The sequence below is a fragment of the Leuciscus leuciscus genome, assembly GCF_965113295.1.
Source record: "Leuciscus leuciscus genome assembly, chromosome: 5".
Lineage (NCBI taxonomy): Eukaryota > Metazoa > Chordata > Actinopteri > Cypriniformes > Leuciscidae > Leuciscus > Leuciscus leuciscus.
Window position 1 is genome coordinate 44,959,633 of NC_138729.1, and position 24,250 is coordinate 44,983,882.

The following is a 24,250-nucleotide window of genomic DNA, read 5'->3' on the forward strand; positions in this document are numbered from 1 at the left end:
TTGTTTACTCTGAAGTCACATTTGATCTCGAGAGATTTTGCGAGATTTCCCGTCTGACCTGGGAATGCTCGGGAGTCAAATCGGTTCGTGTGTGATGTGTTGATTTTGCCGTGTGGTTGCGCACCACACCACACACTGTACGACCAAAACTGTTAGACCCGTGATTTTTTATCGCCGTGTGTGGGGTCTCTCAGGTTTGGAAAATCGGCCGACAATTTTAAAATCGTCCCGTGTGAACCAGGCTTTAGATTTAAAAAATAAATAAATTATGCTCGCCAAGGCAGTATTTATTTGATAAAAAATGCAGCAAAACAGCAATATAGCTGAATTTTCAGCATCATTACTCCAGTCTTCAGTGTCACATGACCCTTCAGAAATCATTCTGAGGCCACATCCACACGAAGCCAGAGCTTTCCCTATCCGATATTTTTTTTCCCCGTTCAAAAAAAAAATTCCGTAAACACGGCGTCGTCTCAAGAAATATCTGCGTACACATGAAACCACTGAAACCGACTCAAAACGATGTAGTATACATGCCAGACCAGTATGTGGCGCTGTAATTCTGCCACAGACATACACTAAAAACGGAGAAGAAGACTTAAAGCATGAGCATAAACCTTGCGCGCTGTATACTATACAACAATAATATTAGGCACAGTAGCTTCTTTTTTTATTTTATTTTTTATTTTTTAAACAAGAACTTTGTTGAACAATATGAAAAACCATAAATGTAGTTGCTGTGACTTAACGGTGTCTGACTAGTTGACACTTGGTGTGATGACATCATCGTTTCACAAAATGTACGGATTGGCCGTACACACGAAAACGCAAGGGCGGCGTTTTCAGATTTATCCACCTTGGGACCCGGTTTAAAAAAATAGCGGTTTCAGTCTCCGAAAACGCCGGATCCGTGTGGACGAAACGCCAATACGATAAAAAATGTATACGTCTACAGCGAAACGTGTCTCCGTGTGGACAGGCCCTGATTCCCTTCAGAAATAGTCTGATTTGGTGCTCAAGAAATGTTTCTTATTACCAATGTTGAAAACAGTTTTTGAAAACACTTAATATTTTTGTGAAATTTTCACGATTCTTTGATTAACAGAAAATTCAAAGTTTAATGCTTCCATGCTAAATAAAAGTATTGATTTCTTTAAAAAAAAATTAAATAAATATTTATATTTATATAAAATTTGAAACAGTAGTGTACGAAGTGAGAAAACGGTTGAGAAAGAGAAACAAATCTGCACGTATTGTGAAGTGACCCTGTGACAGCAACACCCATTGTGTGTAAATGGTGGACGGCTCACAAAGTATTTAACAAACACCAAGGCCACTTAGGTTATGTCACCACTTTGGTGGCAAATTCTGAAGTTATGTAATAGTATTCCCGACCTTCGGACCACTTAACCTCGCACTGTATGCAAACATTACCCTTTGTCTGGGTGTGTTCTCCAGCGCATGTTTATGTGTACGCGTGTTGCTGGAGAGGCAGGTGTACACACAACCTGTCCTTTGGCATTATGATATTGCTCTTATTTACCCTGTGTTTGCACATTCTTTTTAATAATTTGCATTAAACTGGTCTTGAACTGTAGACCAGTTTAAGGGAAACGGCAGCAACATTTAAGAGAAACACAATTGGCCACTATTTCATATTAATGTTTTTACCAGATTTATTTTCTTTTTATTCAAATTATTTTTACATTTAGTTTTGAGATATGAATTTTATTTTAGTAAATTATAAAAAGCAAGTTATTTAGTTATTATTCATTATAATTAATAGTGAATTATTTTTGTAAATATTAGAAATATTAATAACAAATTTTGCAGCAACAGTTGCAAAGCTTTTTTCACGGTATTATCATGTATTTTAGTGTGTATTTCTGTACAGCTGGAATGATATTTTTTTTGTAGTTAGTTATGAATCTTGTTGCTACAAGGTCAGAATAGTATTTTAGTTTTTTTTCACAGTAATTTGTTTGTGACCACACAATTTGCGTGATCTTCTCAACATTTGCATATGGCAAAATGACACCTTTCATTTTACATCCTCATTTTCTATATTTAAATGATTACATGCTTAACTACAGTAGCTTAGAAAGAGCTGCCCACAGCCAAACACGTACACACTTATCTGTTGGCAGAACACGCATTGCTAACATGCAGACGTTCATATGCAGCCGCTGAGCAGCAGCAGTAAAATAGTTGGGTTGTGACCCACGCCTCCATACAAATACAGCAGGAAAGCAAAGCAGTCTGCAGTTTCTGGCAGGTTGTATAACAGGTCATGTGGCCACTGGCACCTATCATCACCACACCCCAGCAGCTGTGAATCCCTTTGGCACGCACAGGAGAGGAAGTTAGTGAAGCGTTTGGAGGAATGAACTTAATGATCCTTATTTAAATAACAGGTTCATTTGTTGGATTCGTACCATTAAATGTGAATGACAGAATAATAATGTATTGATGTTATATTCATTGGCTTATTTACTGGCATCTTAGGCATTATTAAAGAGGACCTATTATGCACTTTTTTTACTTGAATAGACTTGGGTCTACTTGAATAGGTTTGCATGCTTCAATGTTCAAAAAACACATTCATTTTCACATATTTTACATTGTTGCAGCACCTCTCTTCCCAGTCTGTCAGTAACGCTCTGTTTAGTTCCGGTGCTCCGATTGGTCGGCTAGACAAGTGTGTTTTGATTGGTCAAGCGTTGCAGAAATGTCACGTCCCTCACCGTAACCGCGAGTTTGAACACGCTACAAACGCAACTCAACCAGGCCTCACAACCACCACCCTTTTTTTGTCCATATGCCTTGGGCAGGAATTATTTAAATGAAGAATATTGTGACGTGAACATTCCTGGAAGAAAACTCATGACTGAATCGAGGCGTTTCAGGGAGTTCAGAAACAGTGCTTTCTGATATAGAGAATAACTCCCTTTGTAGTGAACATTGTGCTTTGCAGATCTTTTTGATACTTAAACAGCAACATTACACACTAAACAAAGTTGAAAATGTAAAAAGCATAATAGTTCGTCTAACATTTTTTCCCCAAATCTGTATGACGTTTTCATTCTCATTTTTGAAGAATTAGTTTGTGCTTGTTTTTTGCCCCCATGCAGTTATAATGAACAGGAACTAAAGCTTTCAAGCTTCAAAAATGACATAGAAGTATGATAAAACTAGTTGCACTATATTCCTAGTCTTTTGAATTCTTACTATACTATTATGTGAGAAACAAACTGAAAGGTGTTAACTTTGCAGATCGCAGTCACATTCTTCCTATTTTTATGATTCACGTTGTTGCTACTGCTTATTGAATGTATTGTAGTTGCACTGCTTTTATGACTAACTCTCTTTCTCTCTTTTCCTCACGTCAACCACCCAGGAGGGCACATTTAAGACTGTGTTTGGAACGCTTGAAATCCCTCGTGCCCTTAGGACCAGACTCAAACAGGCACACAACCCTCAGCCTACTTATGAGGGCTAAGGAACACATCAAGGTATGTGCCAACGTACCCTTGGCAATTCATATTGTGCATGAAAGCCAAAGACGATTCTCAGAAGACCAAAATGCAATGATCTGATATTAAAGCAGCAAGTCACAAGAGGCAGTTACTGAGATTTTACCACAGTTAAGTGGTGTTGTTGTTAGGCACGACCCTGAAGTGCTTAAAACGTCCTGTGAGCTTTAACCCCCAAAGCTTAACAGGGTTTTCCTGGGTCAAAAAAGGGTCTTTGGTGGTGGTGTACGAACACAGTCATCCACACACACACACAGTATGAAGTACCCTACCCATGTGAACTGCGAAACACAGTACTGACAATAAATCCAAAATAAATGCAAAGAAACAGTTTGTAATATTAACTTAACCTATTTATTCATGAAATAATAAATACTCACTGTCAGGACAGATCATAAAACAAAGTGCTTAGAACTCATTTATATTTAAAAATCTGTAAATTTATATGTTAAAAAAATCACTAAGTGACTGATTTGAAAAGTTAGTAATAAAATGACCCACATAATAACACATTACATAGAAAAAGTGGCAGGTGTATTTGATATACAGTATCATATTGTTCCATCCATTGCTATGGTTATCGCTGTCAATTAGATTCAATTGTGCATTTAAATACAGTTGTCAATGCAGAAACTAAGCAATGCTCATTGTTAATGTTAATGCATTAACTATTGTTACCCATATTGTAAAGTGTTACCAACAATTCTTACACACACACAAAGTAGATTAGTTCATTACTGTATGTTTCTTAGAAGTCTGATGCATGCAGTACCGTTCAGATCTTTTGGGTCAGTAAGATTTTTAATTGCTTTTTGAAGAAAGTCTTGTGCTCACCGAGGCTGCATTTATTTTACAAAAAATACAGTAACAATAGTTATATTATGCAATCTTTTGTAATATAAATGTCTTTAATGTCACTTTTGATCAATTCAATTGCTTTAACTTCTGAATAAACGTATTATCTTACTGACCTCAAACGTTTGAATGGTAGTGTAAATAATACAGAATTGAACTGATGTGCAGTCACACGTGTATATAAATCGGCTTGGTGGCAGTACTATCCGTTTTACAATAAGACTTGAGCACATCTGTGTCTTTGCAGAGGTTGGAAGATGGCGAGCGGAAGGCCCAGCACGCTATAGACCAGCTGCAAAGAGAACAAAGGCACCTGCGCAGACGCCTGGAGCAGCTGGGTGTGGAGCGCACACGCATGGACAGCATGGGCTCCACCATCTCTTCCGACAAATCCGACTCCGACCAAGGTATATACTCACGGTTATGGTCAACAAGAGTCTTTAAGTCTTAAGCCTTGCTCACACTGTCAGTCCAAATCCAATTTTTTTTCATATCGGATTGGAATCCGATTATATTTAGCAAGTGTGAACGACAAGAAAATCACATAAAATCCGATTTCAAGCAACATTATGTGATTTGAAATCCAACTCAAATCTTATTTCTGGAACTCTGTATTAGTCTGACCGCTCTGATCAGATTTCACATAGCTAGCCTGCATTTCACTGTCTCGCGCATATAAAATGTAAATGCGTCAGATGTCGTTGCAGAAGCAGGGTTGTGTTGCATTGTTGTTGATGTGCAGGTCGCACAGAAAATTATAATATAATGGAGACATCTCGTGGTCCAGTGATGAGGTGTTTTCACTTCTTTTACTGTGTGACGGAGACGGCAGCGCAAAATAAAGCCGTGCATGCCAGCCTCCTATATTTCTTCATTAGATGCAGTAGCCCAGCGCTGGAGCTTCACATCGTCATATTGTTAGGCAACATTTCAAACCAGTCAAACCTGTCCATACCAACCGTATTTGCCATAGAAAACATAAACCAACATAGATATTCTTTAAAACAAAAGAGCACCATGGGACACACAAATTGGATCTGAACAGTTGCAATGCACTGCAATGTGGACAATGTGGATAATTTAGATCAGAATCCAATTGGATTCACAAATAATCAGAAATGGGCTGACTGTGAACATAGTCTTAGAGACATCAAACATTTTCAGATAACGTGGTTTAGCATGCGTGTTCCAATCCAGCTGATGACTGTTCACACATTTCTCTCCACTATTTGTATGAATAAAACTGACATAAATATATATAAAACTAGCACAGCCAGACACATACATTCATGTATGGGTTTTGGTAGCTTAATGATTAAAGATTTGGGCTGGTACACAAACATCACAGTATTTAATCCCAGATAACACTAGCCCATGAATTTTATGTGTGAGTCAAACTCTAGTTTGGACCAAAGATTCAATCCAAGTGTGAAAACAAAAACCCATCCACCACCGTTTTTATAGCATCAAATAACAACAAAAAAACGTATTTTAAAAACAAACACATGAATTTACATCAGCGTGATTAAAAACTACAGTAAATGACAGAAACCACCTTCGGAAAAAAAGATATTTGAAGTGTAATTAAATTGTTTAGTTGGTCTTAAGTCCCGTTGAATACACAGGGAGGCGGGGTTTATGACCTATACTAGGACCAGTCACCGGGGGGGCGATCGAGACATTTTGGCTTCACTTTTCAGGGCTTGTGCGGCACGCTTGATCCAAACACAACTCGACCAAAACATATCTTAATACCAGGTGTAAACGGGGCCTAAAAGACTTGCCATATTCTACCTTGAAACAAAAGATGTATGAGCGGTACACATGACTGTCCCACATAGAGTTATAGTCACGTATGTGTTGAAGTATAAAACCACAGCTCTAAAGAATGAAGCAAATAAGTAGATATTGCTTAGAACACAGGTGTCAAACTCAGTTCCTGGAGGGCCACAGCCCTACAGAGTTTTGATCCAACCCTGCTTCAACACACACACACCTGCAGTTTTCAAATAAGCCTGAAAGACTTGACTAGCTGATCAGTGTTTAATTAGGTTTGAAGCTAAACTCTGCAGGGCTGTGGCCCTCCAGGAACTGAGTTTGACACCCCTGGCTTAGAACATTTTTACAGCATTATTACATTAAAGGGTTAGTTCACCCAAAAATGCAACTTTTGTCATCATTTACTCACCTTCGTGTCGTTCCAGACCTGTAAGACTTTCGTTCATTTTCTAAACACATATAAATAAAAACCTGAGAGCTTTCTGTCCCTCCATTGACAGCTACCACTTTGATGCTTCAAAATGTTCATAAAGAGATTGTAAAACTAATCCATATGAATTAAGCGGTTTAGTACAAATTTTCTGAAGAGACACGATCGCTTTATATGATGAACAGATTTATTTATTTTTTCCATTTTTGGTTGAACTAACCCTTTAAACATTAGATATAAGACTGTAATTTAAGGCATTTTAATATATTTTTCCTCATGATTTCATTCTTTGTAGTGGTTTGTAGTGGTCAACCAATATGGGTTTTTCAGTGGCCAGAGCCAATAATCTCAAAATGGCAAAATACTAAATGGTCTAGTTGTTATATGTGCATTTTTTATGACAGATGTGGGCGCACCTTATGTTACCTAAGCATGATGAAAAAAAGTTGCAATTGCAAATCATTACAGAATGTCACATGTTCCACCTGCCATATTCTGAAATATTAGGCAAGGTGAGTTTATTCCATACACAATGGTAATTCAAAGTACTTTACATAAACATTTTAAGAAACTCTCGTTACTAATGCAATAAATGTCCAATAAAGGTTGGCTTAAAGCACTTAATGACAATTTCCGATTTTCTGTGACCTAATCTAAAGTAAAATGTTTTAAAAGGAAATAATAAAAGAGAAGAAAAAAAATGATAAGATGATACAGTGCAATCAGTAGGACGCAGCATAGTGCATTCAGTTTGCAAATGCAAATATAAGTTAAATCTAAAATATTAGGTTTAATAACAAAGCAAACACGAATACAGATGAGGAAATTGGCTGTAGACAACACAGAAACTCAAACAAATGTGGATGGATGGTGAATGTAAAGCTATAGAACAAACAAGGGAGCTGAACTGTTTGCGTTTGCAACATGTCGAAACTTGTACTGCTCATTTAGTACACATTAAAAAGAAGCCGAGAAGTAGAAATTGTATTCCTTTAATCATTTAAAATCTTGCTTTTATGCATGTCACATTGTCATACATGCATTATTTACCTTGAACACAACCGGGTCAAATAGGTAAGATCCATTCGAGGCTTCTACGAACGCTTTTTAAAAAATACCCAGGAGCTTTTTCTTGTAAAAGGTTTTTTAGTGGTAATGCTTCTACCTAGAACCGGTTAGTCATCGACAGACATCTACAGACTCCCATACACCATTTCAGGTTCACTTGCGGACACACGGTGGAAGTTTGATGATCACACAGGAAGCTCACATTGTGTTTCTCAGAATTCAGACAAATAATTATCTTGGGGAATTTATTTTGTATATGCTGTGGCCTGTCCTACAAACAGATGGCACATAGATCGACTGTAGCACGCAGCACCACAATGAATGCTTTAACACCTAAATTGGAATGTTGCCATGGAGATAATGGGCCAGATTGACTAAACGTAGCGCACTTCAAAATGCACATGAAAATGCTATAACCTTAATAAACTATCGATTGAAAACGGGTCTTAAAGGAAATTACAGCTCACACCATGCAATTTTCACGTAATTATAATTTATGCGCATGTGAATAGATTTTTTAACATCTAAAGGAACAAATGCTGCATAAAACTGGGTGAGAGTACTATGTGTGTGACACAAGACAAGCATTATCAAGGAAAGTTTGGCAGATGATGTTAATATGAATGTTAGGCAAACTAAACGACACAGAGAAAAAACTAGAGCGCTCCCTTTATGTTAGTGTGCACTGTTGACGGCTTCATTGATTATAACGTGATCAATCTTGGTTGTCTTGTCAAACCACTTGCTTGCAATGTAGACATACTGTCAGACATCTGTGTTAACATCATCCATCAAATCTTTGTGGATGAGCAAAATAAAGCTGTCTAAAGCTGCATAACAACAATTGTTATAATCCATGAACCTATTGATCATTTGAATAAAAAGACACATTTTATTTTCTGTATTTTACTGGGGAAAAAAATCAACCAATAAAATACTAAATAATGAATAATAATAATAATAAAGAAAACAACAGGTAATTGCTTCTATTAAGTGTATATAATATAATAAATGTTGATAAATAATATAAATTCTATATGTATAATATAATATATAAAACGTTAATATGAAATGATCTTGTGCTTGGATTGAAACACATTTGTAAGTGATTTTTATTTTCACAGAAATGCATTTTTTCCAATATTGTATAGTGGAATTCACCATCTGTGCATTCACTGTTCATTCAGTATTCTGCATATATTACATGCTAGCACCATCATTTTTATTAGGGCTTTTGATTCAAATATCTAATCACAATTGTAGATTTTCATATTTTTTTCTATTTCACTCTGCAATTAACTACAGACAAAGAAGAAATATATGGCAAACAATCCTAAGAATATATAATATAAATTGTATTATAATATAATATATAATGATCTATTGTAAATGATCTTTTGCTTGGATTTCAACACCTTTGGAAATGCATTTTTTTCCACTATTGTATAAAGTCACTTATAGCACATCCCTGCGCATGGTGCATAGACCCAACTTATTGTTAAATTGTGTAGATTTTTATTATTGATTATTATCGATTTTGTTGTTGTTGCTGCCATTAGGGAGACACTTCTGCATTTATTTTGAAATTCACAGTATTTAGCACCATGCTCTACCAGTTTTTATAGGGTTTTTTCCCCCGTGATCAGTTGTTTTTTTTATTGGTTTTACATAATGAAGAACACATATAAATTACCCAGATTCTTCACATGAAACAGAACAGAAAACTGACTCTCCATGCCTCCAGCGGTCCCCCAGTCCACTCCAGACCACTGATACTCACAAACAAATTGCAATCAAAACAAATGACTTAATTGTTATTTGGTAACAGTTTTATTAGGGCTGTTGATTAAAATATCTAACCACAATTGTTTTATTCATAATTTGCACTTCAGACATAGGAAGGATAAAGAAGGAATATCTGCCAAATAATCCTAAGAATTTTTTCCTTTTGTTTGCTTTGCAGAAGAGGTGGATGTTGACGTGGAAGGGACAGACTATCTGCTGGGAGACCTGGAGTGGAGCACCAGCAGCGTAAGCGACTCGGACGAGCGGGGGAGCTTGCGCAGCAGCTGCAGTGATGAAGGCTATTCCAGTGCCAGTCTCCGTCGCCTCGCCAACCCTCAGGAGAAGAGCCCAGAGCTGGGCTGCAGTCTATAAGAGCACAGATCACCCCGGTTCCTCAGCCACTCATCTCCAACCACTTCAACCTGAACCTCCAATCACCTTCAGCCAGGTCCTCCTCTAATACTTGAACGGTGTTGTCTCCTTTGTGACCGAAACAACGAAAAGGTCTTTCCCTTGCTCTGACAAATCCAGTCTAGGTGTGCGTGTGCGAGTCAAGAGGAGGAAGCACGGAGAAAGTATTGGAATTTGGATGTGCCGCCCACCAAACAGACCTCATAAATGCAGCACTAACTGGGAGAAAAGGCCGACCCTTCTTCACCAAGCCGCACCAATCAGATCTTCCCACCCATTTGCCTTTGCTCCCACCCCACCATCCTGGAGAGAGGCACACGATTTGGGACATTGCCATTCCCGGAAGACCCTCAGAAGACCCTTAAAGACCTCATAGCCAGATGAAGAATGTGTACCATACCACACCCACTGCCTAGTCACCGTCGCACTCTGGGACAACGCACCCAGGCTGTCTTACGTTCCTTCAATCAAAAACTGAACCGTCCAGACACAGGGCTGGGTCATCTGACCAGTTAGCTAACCAACCAGAGCATGGTATTTTGCACTTAGATGACAACGTCCGAAGGAGTGGCCTTTTTACGCTCGTCTGAAGCCAGCTTTGCCTCGTCCCACGTAATAGCCAAGGACCGGATTTGGGAAAGCTGCGAGATCAGAGCAAAAGGGTTACTTCTACCATACAGGCAAAGATAGCTTTGTGTCAAGAGATGTGCTGTCATGTCGTTTTGTTTTCTAAAACGTCTCTCCGAAGGGACTGCAGCTACTTTAGTGATGTATCAGGCGTAGTGTGTTAGCTAGTCTTAAACAAAAAATATCTACCTGCACTGTCTAATACCCGACACTCCCGTCACTGCACGGGCAGAGATCACTGACGTGTTGTTGTTGTTTCCTCTTTCTGTTTTTACCCAGCAAGCACTCATAATACTCATGCTGTGCGAAATCATCAGGGCGGTAGCAATACACCCCTCAACTGGACTTACCGACGGATTCCGGACATCCCAAACGAGAGATTCTCTATTCGATGTAGTTTTTTAAGCATATGCGATACTTTAAATGCCCCCCCTGACCTGCCATCTTGAATATTTTATTACTACAACCAAGGGACTGAAGCGTTTGCAGCATGAGATTCTTCGAAGGGTTTGTGGGTTGGGTTTATGAAACGGGGGTGGGAAGAGGGTTGACGTCTGGATCTCAGGTATCTCTTCCTCTCTCTCTAAGGACAGTGGCGTTTTTGTGTGTGTGATGCATCTTCTTCATGTTTGTCCGTTTTCTTTTCTCTCGACTGTTTAGCCCAAGAAGTGCGAGGGCAACTCTAGAAGCACATTCCATGGTTTAGCAGAGCTTTGCGTTATTGCATGGACTGCAGACGCTTATACAAAGGTCTGAGGCTTCAGATTACCTACTGTATGAGCGACGGACCCTTTCTGCTCCTGCACCATCAGGCTCATTGTAAGAGTGTGTGAATGTGAGTGTGTGTGTGTGTGTGTGTGTGTGTGTGTGTGTGTGTGTGTGTGTGTGTGTGTGTGTGTGTGTGTGTGTGTGTGTGTGTGTGTGTGTGTGTGTGTGTGTGTGTGTGTGTGTGTGTGTGTGTGTGTGTGTGTGTGTGTGTGTGTGTGTGTGTGTGTTCTTCGATGACTGCAGCACTGCATTGCAGTTTCACTCCTGCTACCCAGCTATTACCATTTCAGCTAAATGTAGTCATGATGTGTATATAGTTCACAGAAAAAGAGAGATATCTACCCTATATGTACGTTTATGGATAAAATATTTATATTTGATCTACATTATATGTTAAAACAAAGACTATAAATATATATATATATATATGAGAGAATATATTTAAGTAGTGATTGCCTTAGTTGCTTCTGTTCTCCTTATCGTTAGTTTCAATGTGTAGTTGATTTGCACTATATATAGATACGTATAAATATATACCTATTTTACACATCCTAAATTCTAACTCTGTGCTCGCAGAGCCAAAAAAAAAAGCTTTTTTTCCTGCACAAAAATGAAAATGTTTTGATTAAAAAATAAAAAAAATAAAAATAATATAAACTGCATTAAAAAAAAAAATATGATTGGGACGTATTTGTTAGTTTGTTGATGGCATTGCAATTGTGGAAAAGTGGGTAATCAGTAGCCTGTTATTATCGTGCCTGATCGGATTTGGGAGAAGCGTTTTCCTATAACACTAGTGAGTAAAGTGGGTTCTGTAGGGAGCCAAGTGGAGGATCCGTATGTTTGAATGTACTGAAATCTACTGTTGCATCACAAAGTGAGATCTTGAATTGTAGAATATATAATTTTTTAGACTGATGCACCAAAAACGGAATTTAAACGAATCGGATTGTTCATTCTTTCGATGTGAGTGCTGCTGTTGGGTAGTTTTAAAAATCTTAAATGAAATCCGCCCCAAAAAAAAATAAAAAAAATAAAAAGTATAAAACTTGTGTGAGTTGTAGCCATGAGAGCATTAGAGCACCGTGCATTTTGGAAGGGGGGAAGGTGGTGTGTACTGTATATATACATGTTTGCTAGTTTGTGACGTCACTGTCCACAGACAGAGAGAAAGGGTTTGATGTTTTGTTTTGTTTTTCTCCTTGAGAGGGCAGGGGGTTTTGGGCTATACGCCTTTTTGTATTGATATGCTTGTTTTTATTTGTTACAAGTGTTTAAAAAAGTGCAAACAAAAAGTGAACTTCCTTCTCAAGATTGTGTCTTGTTAAAATTTGGTGTCTTGAAGTTTCTCACGACCCACTCCCAACAAAGTAGGCTCTGCTTTCTGTGTAGTTCAACCTTTTTTCCCCCGGCTTTCTGAGTCTGCGTTTCTCCTCTCATACGCCGTCTTCTGTGAACACCAGTGGCGGGACATAGCTAACGTGTTGCACTTATGAATGTTACGTGAAAGACTATATGGTGCTGTCACTCACACGGATGTGAATTCCCGCTTTAACATGAACCCTTACTTTGTCCCGGTGCTGCGCTTGTCACAGTCAATGATGTCACCGCGGGGGGTAGATGTGCTACTTTTGATTTGTATATATTGGTTATGTACCGTACGTAGAGTACGAAACGGCTAAAGCCTTAAGACATACAAATGTATGAAAACAATAGATGTTATCAGAAACTGATTGCTGAAATGAACCCATCGCCAGTCATTCCCACTTATCGTGACTGCGTCTCAGGTGTTTCACACCTTTCCAAATATACATAGACACAAATATGTGTGCACACACACACATCCTTGAACATATACTGCCTCTTGTAAGCTAAACGAAAGAGGTTTTATGTCTGTTTTACATCCAATCAAAAATGGACATTTCTATGCTGTTACTTTTTAAGAGTTGGGCTACTTTGATGTTGACTGCTAAATATGTGGTTAAAAGGAATGAACTTAAAATAAAAAATAAAAACTGAAAATGTAGAAAGCTTGTTTCTGTACACTATCTTAAAAATGTATCTTTTGTGGTTTTGATTGATTCGGTGGCAATAATGGTCTTGGAGCTCTGTAATACTTTGAGAAAGTTATCCTTTAGCATTCCTATTCGTCTCAATGAATGTCAATTAATTGAATTAAACACACCCCTCCCTTCATTGCTCCGCCGCCAAATGCACGAACACGCAATGCAAGAGCGGATGTCTATTTATCATAGCTGAAGCGAAGCAAAATAAAGAAAAGACGACGGACAAATGAAAAATAAACATACAGTACACATATATACAAGCAATAATTGGTTGTTAGTCTCCAGCAGCTCCAGACAAACATGACAAACATTCCTCAAACCAGTTGTTCAAACCAGCAATGGATTCGAAAGATTTCATTGGTTATGTCAACCACAGTTCTGATTGCCTACAAAATGCCGAAACAAATACTAACCCTTAACTTTAGTATTGCCTTGGTAGCATATTCTGATAAAATAATGGAGTTGGAGTGGTATCTATCCATGATATTTATAACTGAATCCAGGAATTTTGAAGAAAGACACAACAGCAAATCCTGATTTTCTTCTTGCAGTTGCTAGTTGACGGTGGCAGGTTATTAAAAAAAAGCCGCTACCTTAAATTTTTTAAGTACAATCAACTTGGATGTTTAGAGTCATTTCAACTTAAATTACATTAAACTGACTAAAAAAAATTAGTTGAATCTTGTATCAAAATAAATAAAAAAATAAAAAAAAGTGAAGCAATGCAGAGCAAAATTAGAGTTTAAGCAATGTAAAAACGTATTATCTTAAGTTATTGATCTTATAATTCAAGTTGTCATTAGGTTGTCATTCTAAGATGTTGGACAAAAATTGAATCAATCATTTTGGTCCTAAAAAAAAAAAAAGGCATATACCTGATTGTTTTTGAGTACGCTATCATATAAATGACATCAAAGCAAACATGCATGGACTAAAAGCCACAAATCTATTGTGATATTTATGGGGTCTTTCAGGATTTGACAAGCGGGCTAAAGGCCCGTTCACACACCACAGGACAATAACAATAACTGACGATAAAGATTTAGTTCTAAAAAAAAAATCTAAATATAAAAGAATAGCAGTCCACACACCACTACTATAACACACAGAGAACAGATATAGTTGGAATCACTTTCAGAACGATTTTCTCCATCTAATGAGCGATAAAAAACATTGACCGCAAATCAGAATCCATTCCGCTTTAAAGAGCTGGAGCATTCAAAGCCGCAGACGAGAAACCTGCCGTTCTCATAAACAGCGCATTATCGTTTGTTGGTGTGGACGCTAATATAGTTATGGTTATCTTTATAGTTATCGTGCTTGGTGTGTGTAAGACTATAAACTGACATTTCTGTAAGAATTAAATGTGCCAGTTATGTGAATAAGTGGCTATTTTGCTCTCTGGCCTCACAGATCTTCTAATATGCTGTCGAGTCCCTGAATATGGCCAGATAATATCTCAGCTGCCATTCAATAACTAGATCATAGAGGGGAACGGAGGATGGGAGCGTGGAGGGGGAAGGGTAGGTGTCGTTTTTAGACGGCACAGAAGTGGAAGTGATAGACCAGACTAAGAAGAAAGAGAGATGAGTGCTATCAGGGTTTGGACAGGCTAGTTGGATTATGGCTGCAACGCTATAATGCTTGAAGGTCACCACAATGGACCCGTTTCCCTCCCCTTCCTCAGCACTCTTAGTGTTTTCTGAGAAAAGTAAAAATAGCACTATTGTGTATTAAAAAACATAGTGTGCGCAGAGAGAGAAGGCGTCTGAAAAAGCTTGGTTTTCCTCATCTTAAGGGAAAAGCTGTTCATTCAGTGTTGAACTGTCACTAAAGATCCTGATGTGACGAATGTCCAACTGTCATTTTGTCCTTTACTGAAAAGGAACATTCTTAATGGATATTGTTTTCTAGTAAAATTATGTCCATAATTTCTTCAAATTTATAAATTTACTAGTGCTATCAAATTGATTAATCACATCTAACATAAAAGTTTTTGTTTATGTAATGTGTGTGTGTGTGTGTGTGTGTGTGTGTGTGTGTGTGTGTGTGTGTGTGTGTGTGTGTGTGTGTATGTGTGTGTATATATATATATATATATATTTATATATTTATATATATATATATATATATATGCACACACACATATTTAATATATACGTATATGAATATAATAATATATATACACACATATATAAACAAAAACGTTTATGTTAGATGCAATTAATCGTGATTAATCGATTTGACAGCACTAAAATTGACCAAAGAAGTAAAATTGCATTAGATAAAATTCATTTTGAGGGTATGTTTGTTCCATATAGTGTATAAAACTGTATTTTTATTTTATAATTGTGTACTTTTTCAGTTGTTTATATAGTATATTTCTGTATTTAGTCGAGGTTTGATCTTAAAACGTGACATGCTTTGGATAAAAGCGTCTGCTAAATTATTAAATGTAAATGTAAGACAGAAACGTTTGCTTAGTTATCTTGTTTTATGCATGGTTTACTGGAAAACAAGTCAAGGATATTGATTTATGTGTTTATTTATTTAGTTAATTATTTGTAGTGCACTTACTGTAGTCTCGAATTGAAAGACTAGAGTACAATGGTAGTGTAGAGGATTAGTATCAATTTGTGGCTCAATATTTTTGACAGGACCTTTGCATTAGTTCTGCTGTGTCTGGGTTTGTGTGTGTGTGTGTGTTTGTGTTGGTGTGTGTGGGTCAGAGTCTGTTTGACCCCTCGCTCCACCCTCAGCTGTCAGATTAAACAAATCCGGCAGCTTATCCAGAAGCCAACCGCAGCGACCTTCGCTTCACACACACTGCATCTCATCACTGTCCTGGTTAACACGTGCCCGAATGTGACTTTTTCTGAGGGAATCAACCCCCAGTGTTTCTCAGTAGATTATCTCAGTAGTAGGCCTACACTATTATTTTTATATTTATTTGTTTAATTTTTAATTTTATTTATTGTTTTAGTTGTCTAAAAACGAACAACATAGCAATCTTCTTGTGCATTAGAATTCAACTAATGTACTGAAACGTGTGCATATATGAGCTTTTTTTAAATGGTTTACTTTAGGATATGCTAATGCATATGTATATATACATTGCATATATAATGTAATAGTATATTTATATTAATTTAATTTATTTAATTTATATATATATATATATATATATACACACACACACACACACACTTGCGGTTAAAGGTTTGGAATGATGTAAAAAAAAAAAAATATATATGTTTTTGGAAAGAAGTCTCTTCTGATACCAATAGTATATCTATAATAATTTAGAGTATAGAAATACGTCTATCTACCTATCTATACTGTATATGCATATATATGTGTGTGTGTGTATATATATATATATATATCTAATCAACCAATCACATGGCAGTTGCTTCAATGCATTTAGGGGTGTGGTCCTGGTCAAGACAATCTCCTGAACTCCAAACTGAATGTCAGAATGGGAAAGAAAGGTGATTTAAGCAATTTTGAGCGTGGCATGGTTGTTGGTGCCAGACGGGCCGGTCTGAGTATTTCACAATCTGCTCAGTTACTGGGATTTTCACGCACAACCATTTCTAGGGTTTACAAAGAATGGTGTGAAAAGGGAAAAACATCCAGTATGCGGCAATCCTGTGGGCGAAAATGCCTTGTTGATGCTAGAGGTCAGAGGAGAATGGGCCGACTGATTCAAGCTGATAGAAGAGCAACTTTGACTGAAATAACCACTCGTTACAACCGAGGTATGCAGCAAAGCATTTGTGAAGCCACAACACACACAACCTTGAGGCGGATGGGCTACAGCAGCAGAAGACCCCACCGGGTACCACTCATCTCCACTACAAATAGGAAAAAGAGGCTACAATTTGCACGAGCTCACCAAAATTGGACAGTTGAAGACTGGAAAAATGTTGCCTGGTCTGATGAGTCTCGATTTCTGTTGAGACATTCAGATGGTAGAGTCAGAATTTGGCGTAAACAGAATGAGAACATGGATCCATCATGCCTTGTTACCACTGTGCAGGCTGGTGGTGGTGGTGTAATGGTGTGGGGGATGTTTTCTTGGCACTCTTTAGGACCCTTAGTGCCAATTGGGCATCGTTTAAATGCCACGGCCTACCTGAGCATTGTTTCTGACCATGTCCATCCCTTTATGACCACCATGTACCCATCCTCTGATGGCTACTTCCAGCAGGATAATGCACCATGTCACAAAGCTCGAATCATTTCAAATTGGTTTCTTGAACATGACAATGAGTTCACTGTACTAAAATGGCCCCCACAGTCACCAGATCTCAACCCAATAGAGCATCTTTGGGATGTGGTGGAATGGGAGCTTCGTGCCCTGGATGTGCATCCCACAAATCTCCATCAACTGCAAGATGCTATCCTATCAATATGGGCCAACATTTCTAAAGAATGCTTTCAGCACCTTGTTGAATCAATGCCACGTAGAATTAAGGCAGTTCTGAAGGCGAAAGGGGGTCAAACACAGTATTAGTATGGGGTTCCTAATAATCCTTTAGGTGAATGTATATATGTATATGTATGTATGTATATACACACACACACACAATCTCTCTAACACAAAGGTTTGGGATAATTCAATTTTTTGTATGTTTTTTTTAAAGAAGTCTCTTCTGGTCACCAAGGTTGAATTTATTTGGCGAAAAATACAGTAAAAACAGTCATATTGTGAAATATTATAAAAAATTAGAATAGCTGTTTTCTATTTGAATATATTTTAAAATATAATGTATTCCTATATGCAAATCTAAATTTTCAGCAGCCATTACTATCAATGTTGAAAACAGTTGTGCGGTTTCATAATTTTTGTGGGAAACATTATACACTATACCATTCAAAAGTTTGGAGTAAGAAAAACAAGAAATTAATGCTTGTATTCAACAAGGGCACTTTAAATTGATTCAAGTGACTGTAAAGGCATTTATAAAGATTTCCATTTCAAATAAATGCTGTTCTTTTGAACTTTATTCATTAAAAAATCCTGGAAAAATGGGATCACACTTTCCACAAAAATATTAAGCAGCAAAAACATTTTTTTTACAAGTTTTCAACATTGATAATAACAGCTATTATAAATAATTGAGCACCAATAATAATTTGTAATAACTGAGCTTCAAATTAGCATATTATAATTATTTCTAAAGGATCATGTGACACTGAAGACTGGAGTAATGATGCTGAAAATTCAGCTTCGCCATCATAGGAATAAATTACATTTAAAATATATTACAATAGAATACAGTTATTTTAAATGTGCAGAAAATATTTCACAATATTACTGTTTTTACTATATTTTTTATCAACTAAATTTAGCCTTGGTGAGCAGAAGAGCATTTATAAATCTAGCGTTACTTTATAAATGTGCTATTGTGAAAATGTTTAGAAAATGCAGAAATTAATCTGAACCTAGATAAAAAAAAAAAAACAATGCTTTAAAAGTAATATAGCCAAGTGGTTTATGATTGCAGATGAATGTGCTCAGTATAAATGTGATGTCGCATCACCTGAGCACATTGATGTTCAAAGAGGCGAGTGATACTCTCACCTTCACTATCAGCCAGAGTGACAGAGGATGGTGAACTGTTGTACGGTCAGTGTGAGTGGGCCACACTCTCGCTGAAGCTGAAGCTGAAGACGCCACAGGCCCGTGAGCTGACAGATGGAGATGGAGAGCCGAGAGCTGGATGTGGGCTGTGATCTCATGGGAGCAGAACAGAGAGAGAGAGTCCACAGAGCACAGCGAGAAGATGAGTGAACACACTGCTTTACTGACGCTCAAGCACACACACACATTTTAAGCAAATCAGCTGTACTGAATGTGAAACCCACAAAAGCAAACCCATGTCATGTTTCATCCAAACATAGGAAGGAGAGATAGATAGATAGATAGATAGATAGATAGATAGATAGATAGATAGATAGATAGATAGATAGATAGATAGATAGATAGATAGATAGATAGATAGACGGACGGACGGACGGATAGATGGATATAGATAGACGGAAGGATGGATAGGTGGAGATAGATAGATAGATAGATAGATAGATAGATAGATAGATAGATAGATAGATAGATAGATAGATAGATAGATAGATAGATAGATAGATAGATAAACCATTCTACTCGCCTCGCTAGTTCGCGTCGTTTATTTTGGTCGTTGTTTACATGGCGCCGGGAGCAAATGTTAAAGAAGCCCAGCGCTCACTTGCCGATCAGATACTAAGCGTGGAGCGAACAAACCCGGATTCCCTAGTTATCGTACTTGGTGACTTTAACAAAGGTAATCTCAGCCACGATCTCCCCAAATACAGACAATTCATCAAATGCCCCACCAGAGAAGACAACCCTCTGGATCACTGTTACACTACAGTCAGTAAAGCCTACAACGCAGTCCCTCGAGCAGCACTGGGTCACTCTGGCCATGGGTCACATCAGGTCCACCTGATTCCTGCTTACAGGCAGAAACTAAAACTCTGCAAACCTGCAGTGAGGACATCAAAACAGTGGACCAGTGAGGCCTTAGAGGACCTGCGGGCGTGTTTGGACTCTACTGACTGGGACATATTCAGGTCTACTACCAATAGTCTGGATGAGCATACAGAGGCTGTATGTCGTACATCAGTTTCTGCGAAGACCGCTGTATTCCAACACGCACCAGGGTGAATTTTATCAATGATAAGCCCTGGTTCTCAGGTAAACTCAGAAGGTTGAGGGTGGAGAAAGAGAAAGCATCTAAGAGTGGGGACAGAGACAGATTCAAGGAGTCGAAAAACAGGTTTAGCAAAGCTGTAAAGGAGGCTAAACGACTGTACATCCAGCAGCCATGTCACCCTGTAGCCCAAGACTGGTTGCCCACTGAAGCTAAGCAGGGCTGGGCCTGGTTAGTACCTGGATGGGAGACCTCCTGAGAAAACCAGGTTGCTGCTGGAAGAGGTGTTAGTGAGGCCAGCAGGGGGTGCTCACCCTGTGGTCTGTGTGGGTCCTAATGCCCCAGTATAGTGACAGGGACACTATACTGTTAAAGAGCACCGTCCTTCGGATGAGACGTTAAACCGAGGCCCTGACTCTCTGTGGTCATTAAAAATCCCAGGATGTCTTTCGAAAGAGTAGGGGTGTAACCCCGGCATCCTGGCCAAATTTGCCCAGTGGCCTCTGTCCATCATGGCCTCCTAATCATCCCCATACTGATTGGCTTCATCACTGTCTCCTCTCCACCAGTAAGCTGGTGTGTGGTGGGCGTTCTGGCGCAATATGGCTGCCGTCGCATCATCCAGGTGGATGCTGCACATTGGTGGTGGTTGAGGAGATCCCCCTTCTATGTAAAGCGCTTTGAGTGCTGAGAAAAGCGCTATATAAATGTAATGAATTATTATTATTATTATTATTATTACTCAGAGAGACTTCAACACCAGTTCTCTGCTGACGACTCTGCTTCTGTATGGAGGGGGCTCAGGCAGATTACCAACTACAAGCCCAACACCAGCTACCTCACCAAGAAAGCACTTCAGCGGATGTACTTCCTACGGCAGCTGAAGAAATTCAACCTCCCTAAGATAATGATGGTGCACTTCTATACAGCAATCATGAGTCCATCCTCACCTCCTCCATCATCACCTGGTACGCTGCTGCCACGGCCAAGGATAAGAGCAGACTGCAGAATCCTCAAGGGCGCTGAGGCGAGCGAAGAAGATTGTGGCAGATCCCTCCAACCCTGGTTACTCCTTGTTCCTGTGGAAGCTTGTTTCCGCCACTGAATAATAAATAAATAATAATAATTGCGACTTTTTATCTCACAATTGCGACTTTATATCACGCAATTCTGACTTTATAACACATAATTGCGAGTTTATATCTGGCAATTCTGACATCTTTTCTCAGAATTGTGAGATATAAACTCTCAATTGTGAGATATAAAGTCCAATTCTAAGGGGGAAAAAAATACGGACTTTTTCTTTTTTTTTTTTTTTACCTCAGAATAGTTTATATCTCACAATGCTGACTTTATAACACGCAATTGCGACTTTATATCATGCAATTCTGACTTTATATCTCCCAATTGCGACTTTATTTATCAGAATTGCGACTTTATATCTCGCAATTGCGACTTTATTTCTCAGAATTGCGACTTTATTTCTCACAATTCTGAGAAAAAAAGTCAATTATTATTATTTATTTATTATTCAGTGGCGGAAACAAGCTTCCATATGTTCCAGCTACTTCCCTCTGGCAGAAGGCTGCGGGCCATTAGGACCATCACCTCACGCCATAAGAACAGTTTTTTTCCTTCTACTACTGGCCTCTTTAATAAGGCCTGGACTGGAGCTCTCATTGACACTGAACTTGAAACTATAAACTTTTAACCATGCCATATTTACACTGATTATAAACTCTTAAACATTGCCATAGTTGCGCTGACTTTAAATCATAAACTCTTAGCTCAATATTTGCACTTTTGCACCATTGCCTTAAAAGGTATCCCATGTGTATTTTTGGTGCTCTTATATCCTGTATCCTATATGTTGTATGTTATATGTATGCACCTTCCTGCCAAAGTAAATTCCTTGTCTGTACAAACATTCATGGAGTGTAAACCCCTTTTCTGATAGATAGATAGATAGATAGATAGATAGATAGATAGATAGATAGATAGATAGATAGATAGATAGATAGATAGATAGATAGATAGATAGATAGATAGATAGATAGATAGATAGATAGATAGATAGTATTTTTATAAATCAACCACTAGAGGGCGTTATATACTCATGAAATCAGACTGGTCCTACTGATCTCTGTACTATGCATAAATAAAGGCTCCTCATGTCATTTTCCGAGACGAATGTCAAAAACACACATCGTATTCTGTTAAAGTATACCTCTGTGACATTATGATGCAATACATTTGTTAAAATAAAATAAAAAACGATCTAACTTTAAGCTAGTTGCCAATGCAACATTGCTCATTTTCATTTGGTTTAACTTTGTGTAGGCCTACTAAAATAACTCAAACTAAAGCTGAAATAAAAACTATATAGACATATTAAAAAGAGAAAATAACTAATAAGTGACAACATAATTACTAAAACTTTAGCTAAAACAAAATGAAAACAGACGATAGAAAAACCACCAACAACAACTATAGTCACCCATGTGACTTGAATTTAATGTAAGGAACCTTGACCTTAGAGTGTTAGACGACAATCACTTTCTTTATTTTCTTCAAAGTCTGTTCTACAATTATCTATTTAGAAACACTGGTTCTATTTCTCCTCTATTTTAATCTTTAAGAGGATTTACACAGGGAATTCCCTCCCTGTACACAAAGTCTCTATTTTAGTCTCGTGTGTGTGTGTGTGTGTGTGTTCTAATAAACTTCTAATAACACAATGATGTAGTATTTTGGGGTGAGCTATGTTTGTCTCTGTGCTTCTTCACAGTGGGATGGGGTTTCACATAATAGATACCAAACAACAGGCAGTTCAATCAAGACATAAAGAAAAAAAAAAATCCATTTCATTTATGGGGATCAGATCATATTTTGTGACTAATAAATTATGCGTAAATAAACTCTTGCAACATACATATTGCATCATAATGTCACAGAGGTACTTTAAACAGAATGCGATGTGTGTTTTTGACATTTTCCTCGGAAAATGACACGAGGAGCCTTTATTTATGCATAGCTGTACAGAGATCGGTAGGACCAGTCTGATTTCATGAGTATATAACGCCCTCTAGTGGTCGATTTATAAAAAATACTATCTATCTATCTATCTATCCATCCGTCCGTCCATCCGTCTATCTATCTATCTGGACAATTTGCATATGCTTATATACTATTTTCAACCTAACAAAATCAAAAACTGAAGGAGACAGCAATTTGCTAAATTTTTTACAGTAATACGATATTAAATATTCTAAACCATATTCAAAAAAAAAAACCTATATCAAAACAATTACATGTAGCTGAACACCTACACAGGCGTTAGTCTTTCATTACCATCTGTACAAAAAGAAACAAGTTTGTATTGTAATGCAAACATGGACCATGTAACAGTGCAGAGAATTCTAAAGAGAGAGTAGGCTATCATTCTTGTTTTGTAGTTTCTTGTAAAGATTTTGATTTTTTATTTATTCACAAAAGAAACAATGCTTCCTGTTGTTAGTGTTTTTTTAGGTTATTGTTTTATGAGCAAAGTGTGTAATTAGGTAAAAACATCTGCAAGGAAGAATGACTTGATATGTGACATGTATGTTTATAGTTTTGGTGCATTTTGAATGCTGTGAAATGAACTGCTGTGTCAATTGCTGAATGTTATTATGCTATCTATCTATTTATTAGGGCTGTGTATCAACAACAGTCACAATACGATATGTATCGTGAAACAGAGGTCACGATATATCTATATCACGATACGGGTCTGCACTAAATTTCACCTTATTTATTATAACAGCTGTTTATTAAACACTGCATAGGCCTAGGGCCATTGCTAATGCTAACTATAGGCAGAGCAGATAGTTTCCCTTTGCATTATGAAGGGCCTCTGTAGCCCTGTATAACATTATAGGCTATAACTAAAAAAATTCAACAATTCTTTCTTCACTGTAGCTCACGTGACACACTCACACGTGACTCAAGCCGCGTTTCCATTACCCTTCAAATTGCGCAAATTGAAAATAGGCCATTTCGCAAAAAAATCCCATTTATCGCGAAAAAGTTTTTACGCTCGCATGAGGTGTTTTTTCAGGCAATTCTAAAAAGAAATATTTCGCAAAACTGCAATGGAAACAGTTTTTGCGCATTTACAGGTCACCTGACTTAGAAGGCGCGGTGTGTTTGGACAGAATATGAGACGGAGTTCTTCATTGAATTCATAAAAGA

At 37.8% G+C, this 24,250-nt stretch overlaps 1 protein-coding gene across 1 annotated transcript in view; it reads left to right on the forward strand.

Moving 5' to 3' along the window:
* Nucleotides 1-13,286, forward strand: part of mxd1 (MAX dimerization protein 1) — a 30,777-nt gene extending 17,491 nt beyond the window's left edge. Inside the window, exons 4-6 of the mRNA XM_082170387.1 lie at nt 3,398-3,512; nt 4,636-4,795; nt 9,629-13,286. Coding sequence (XP_082026513.1) covers nt 3,398-3,512; nt 4,636-4,795; nt 9,629-9,822 — 469 coding nt within the window. The 3' untranslated portion in view covers nt 9,823-13,286. The remainder of the gene's footprint in view (nt 1-3,397; nt 3,513-4,635; nt 4,796-9,628) is intronic.
* The last annotated feature ends 10,964 nt before the right edge of the window (nt 13,287-24,250 follow it).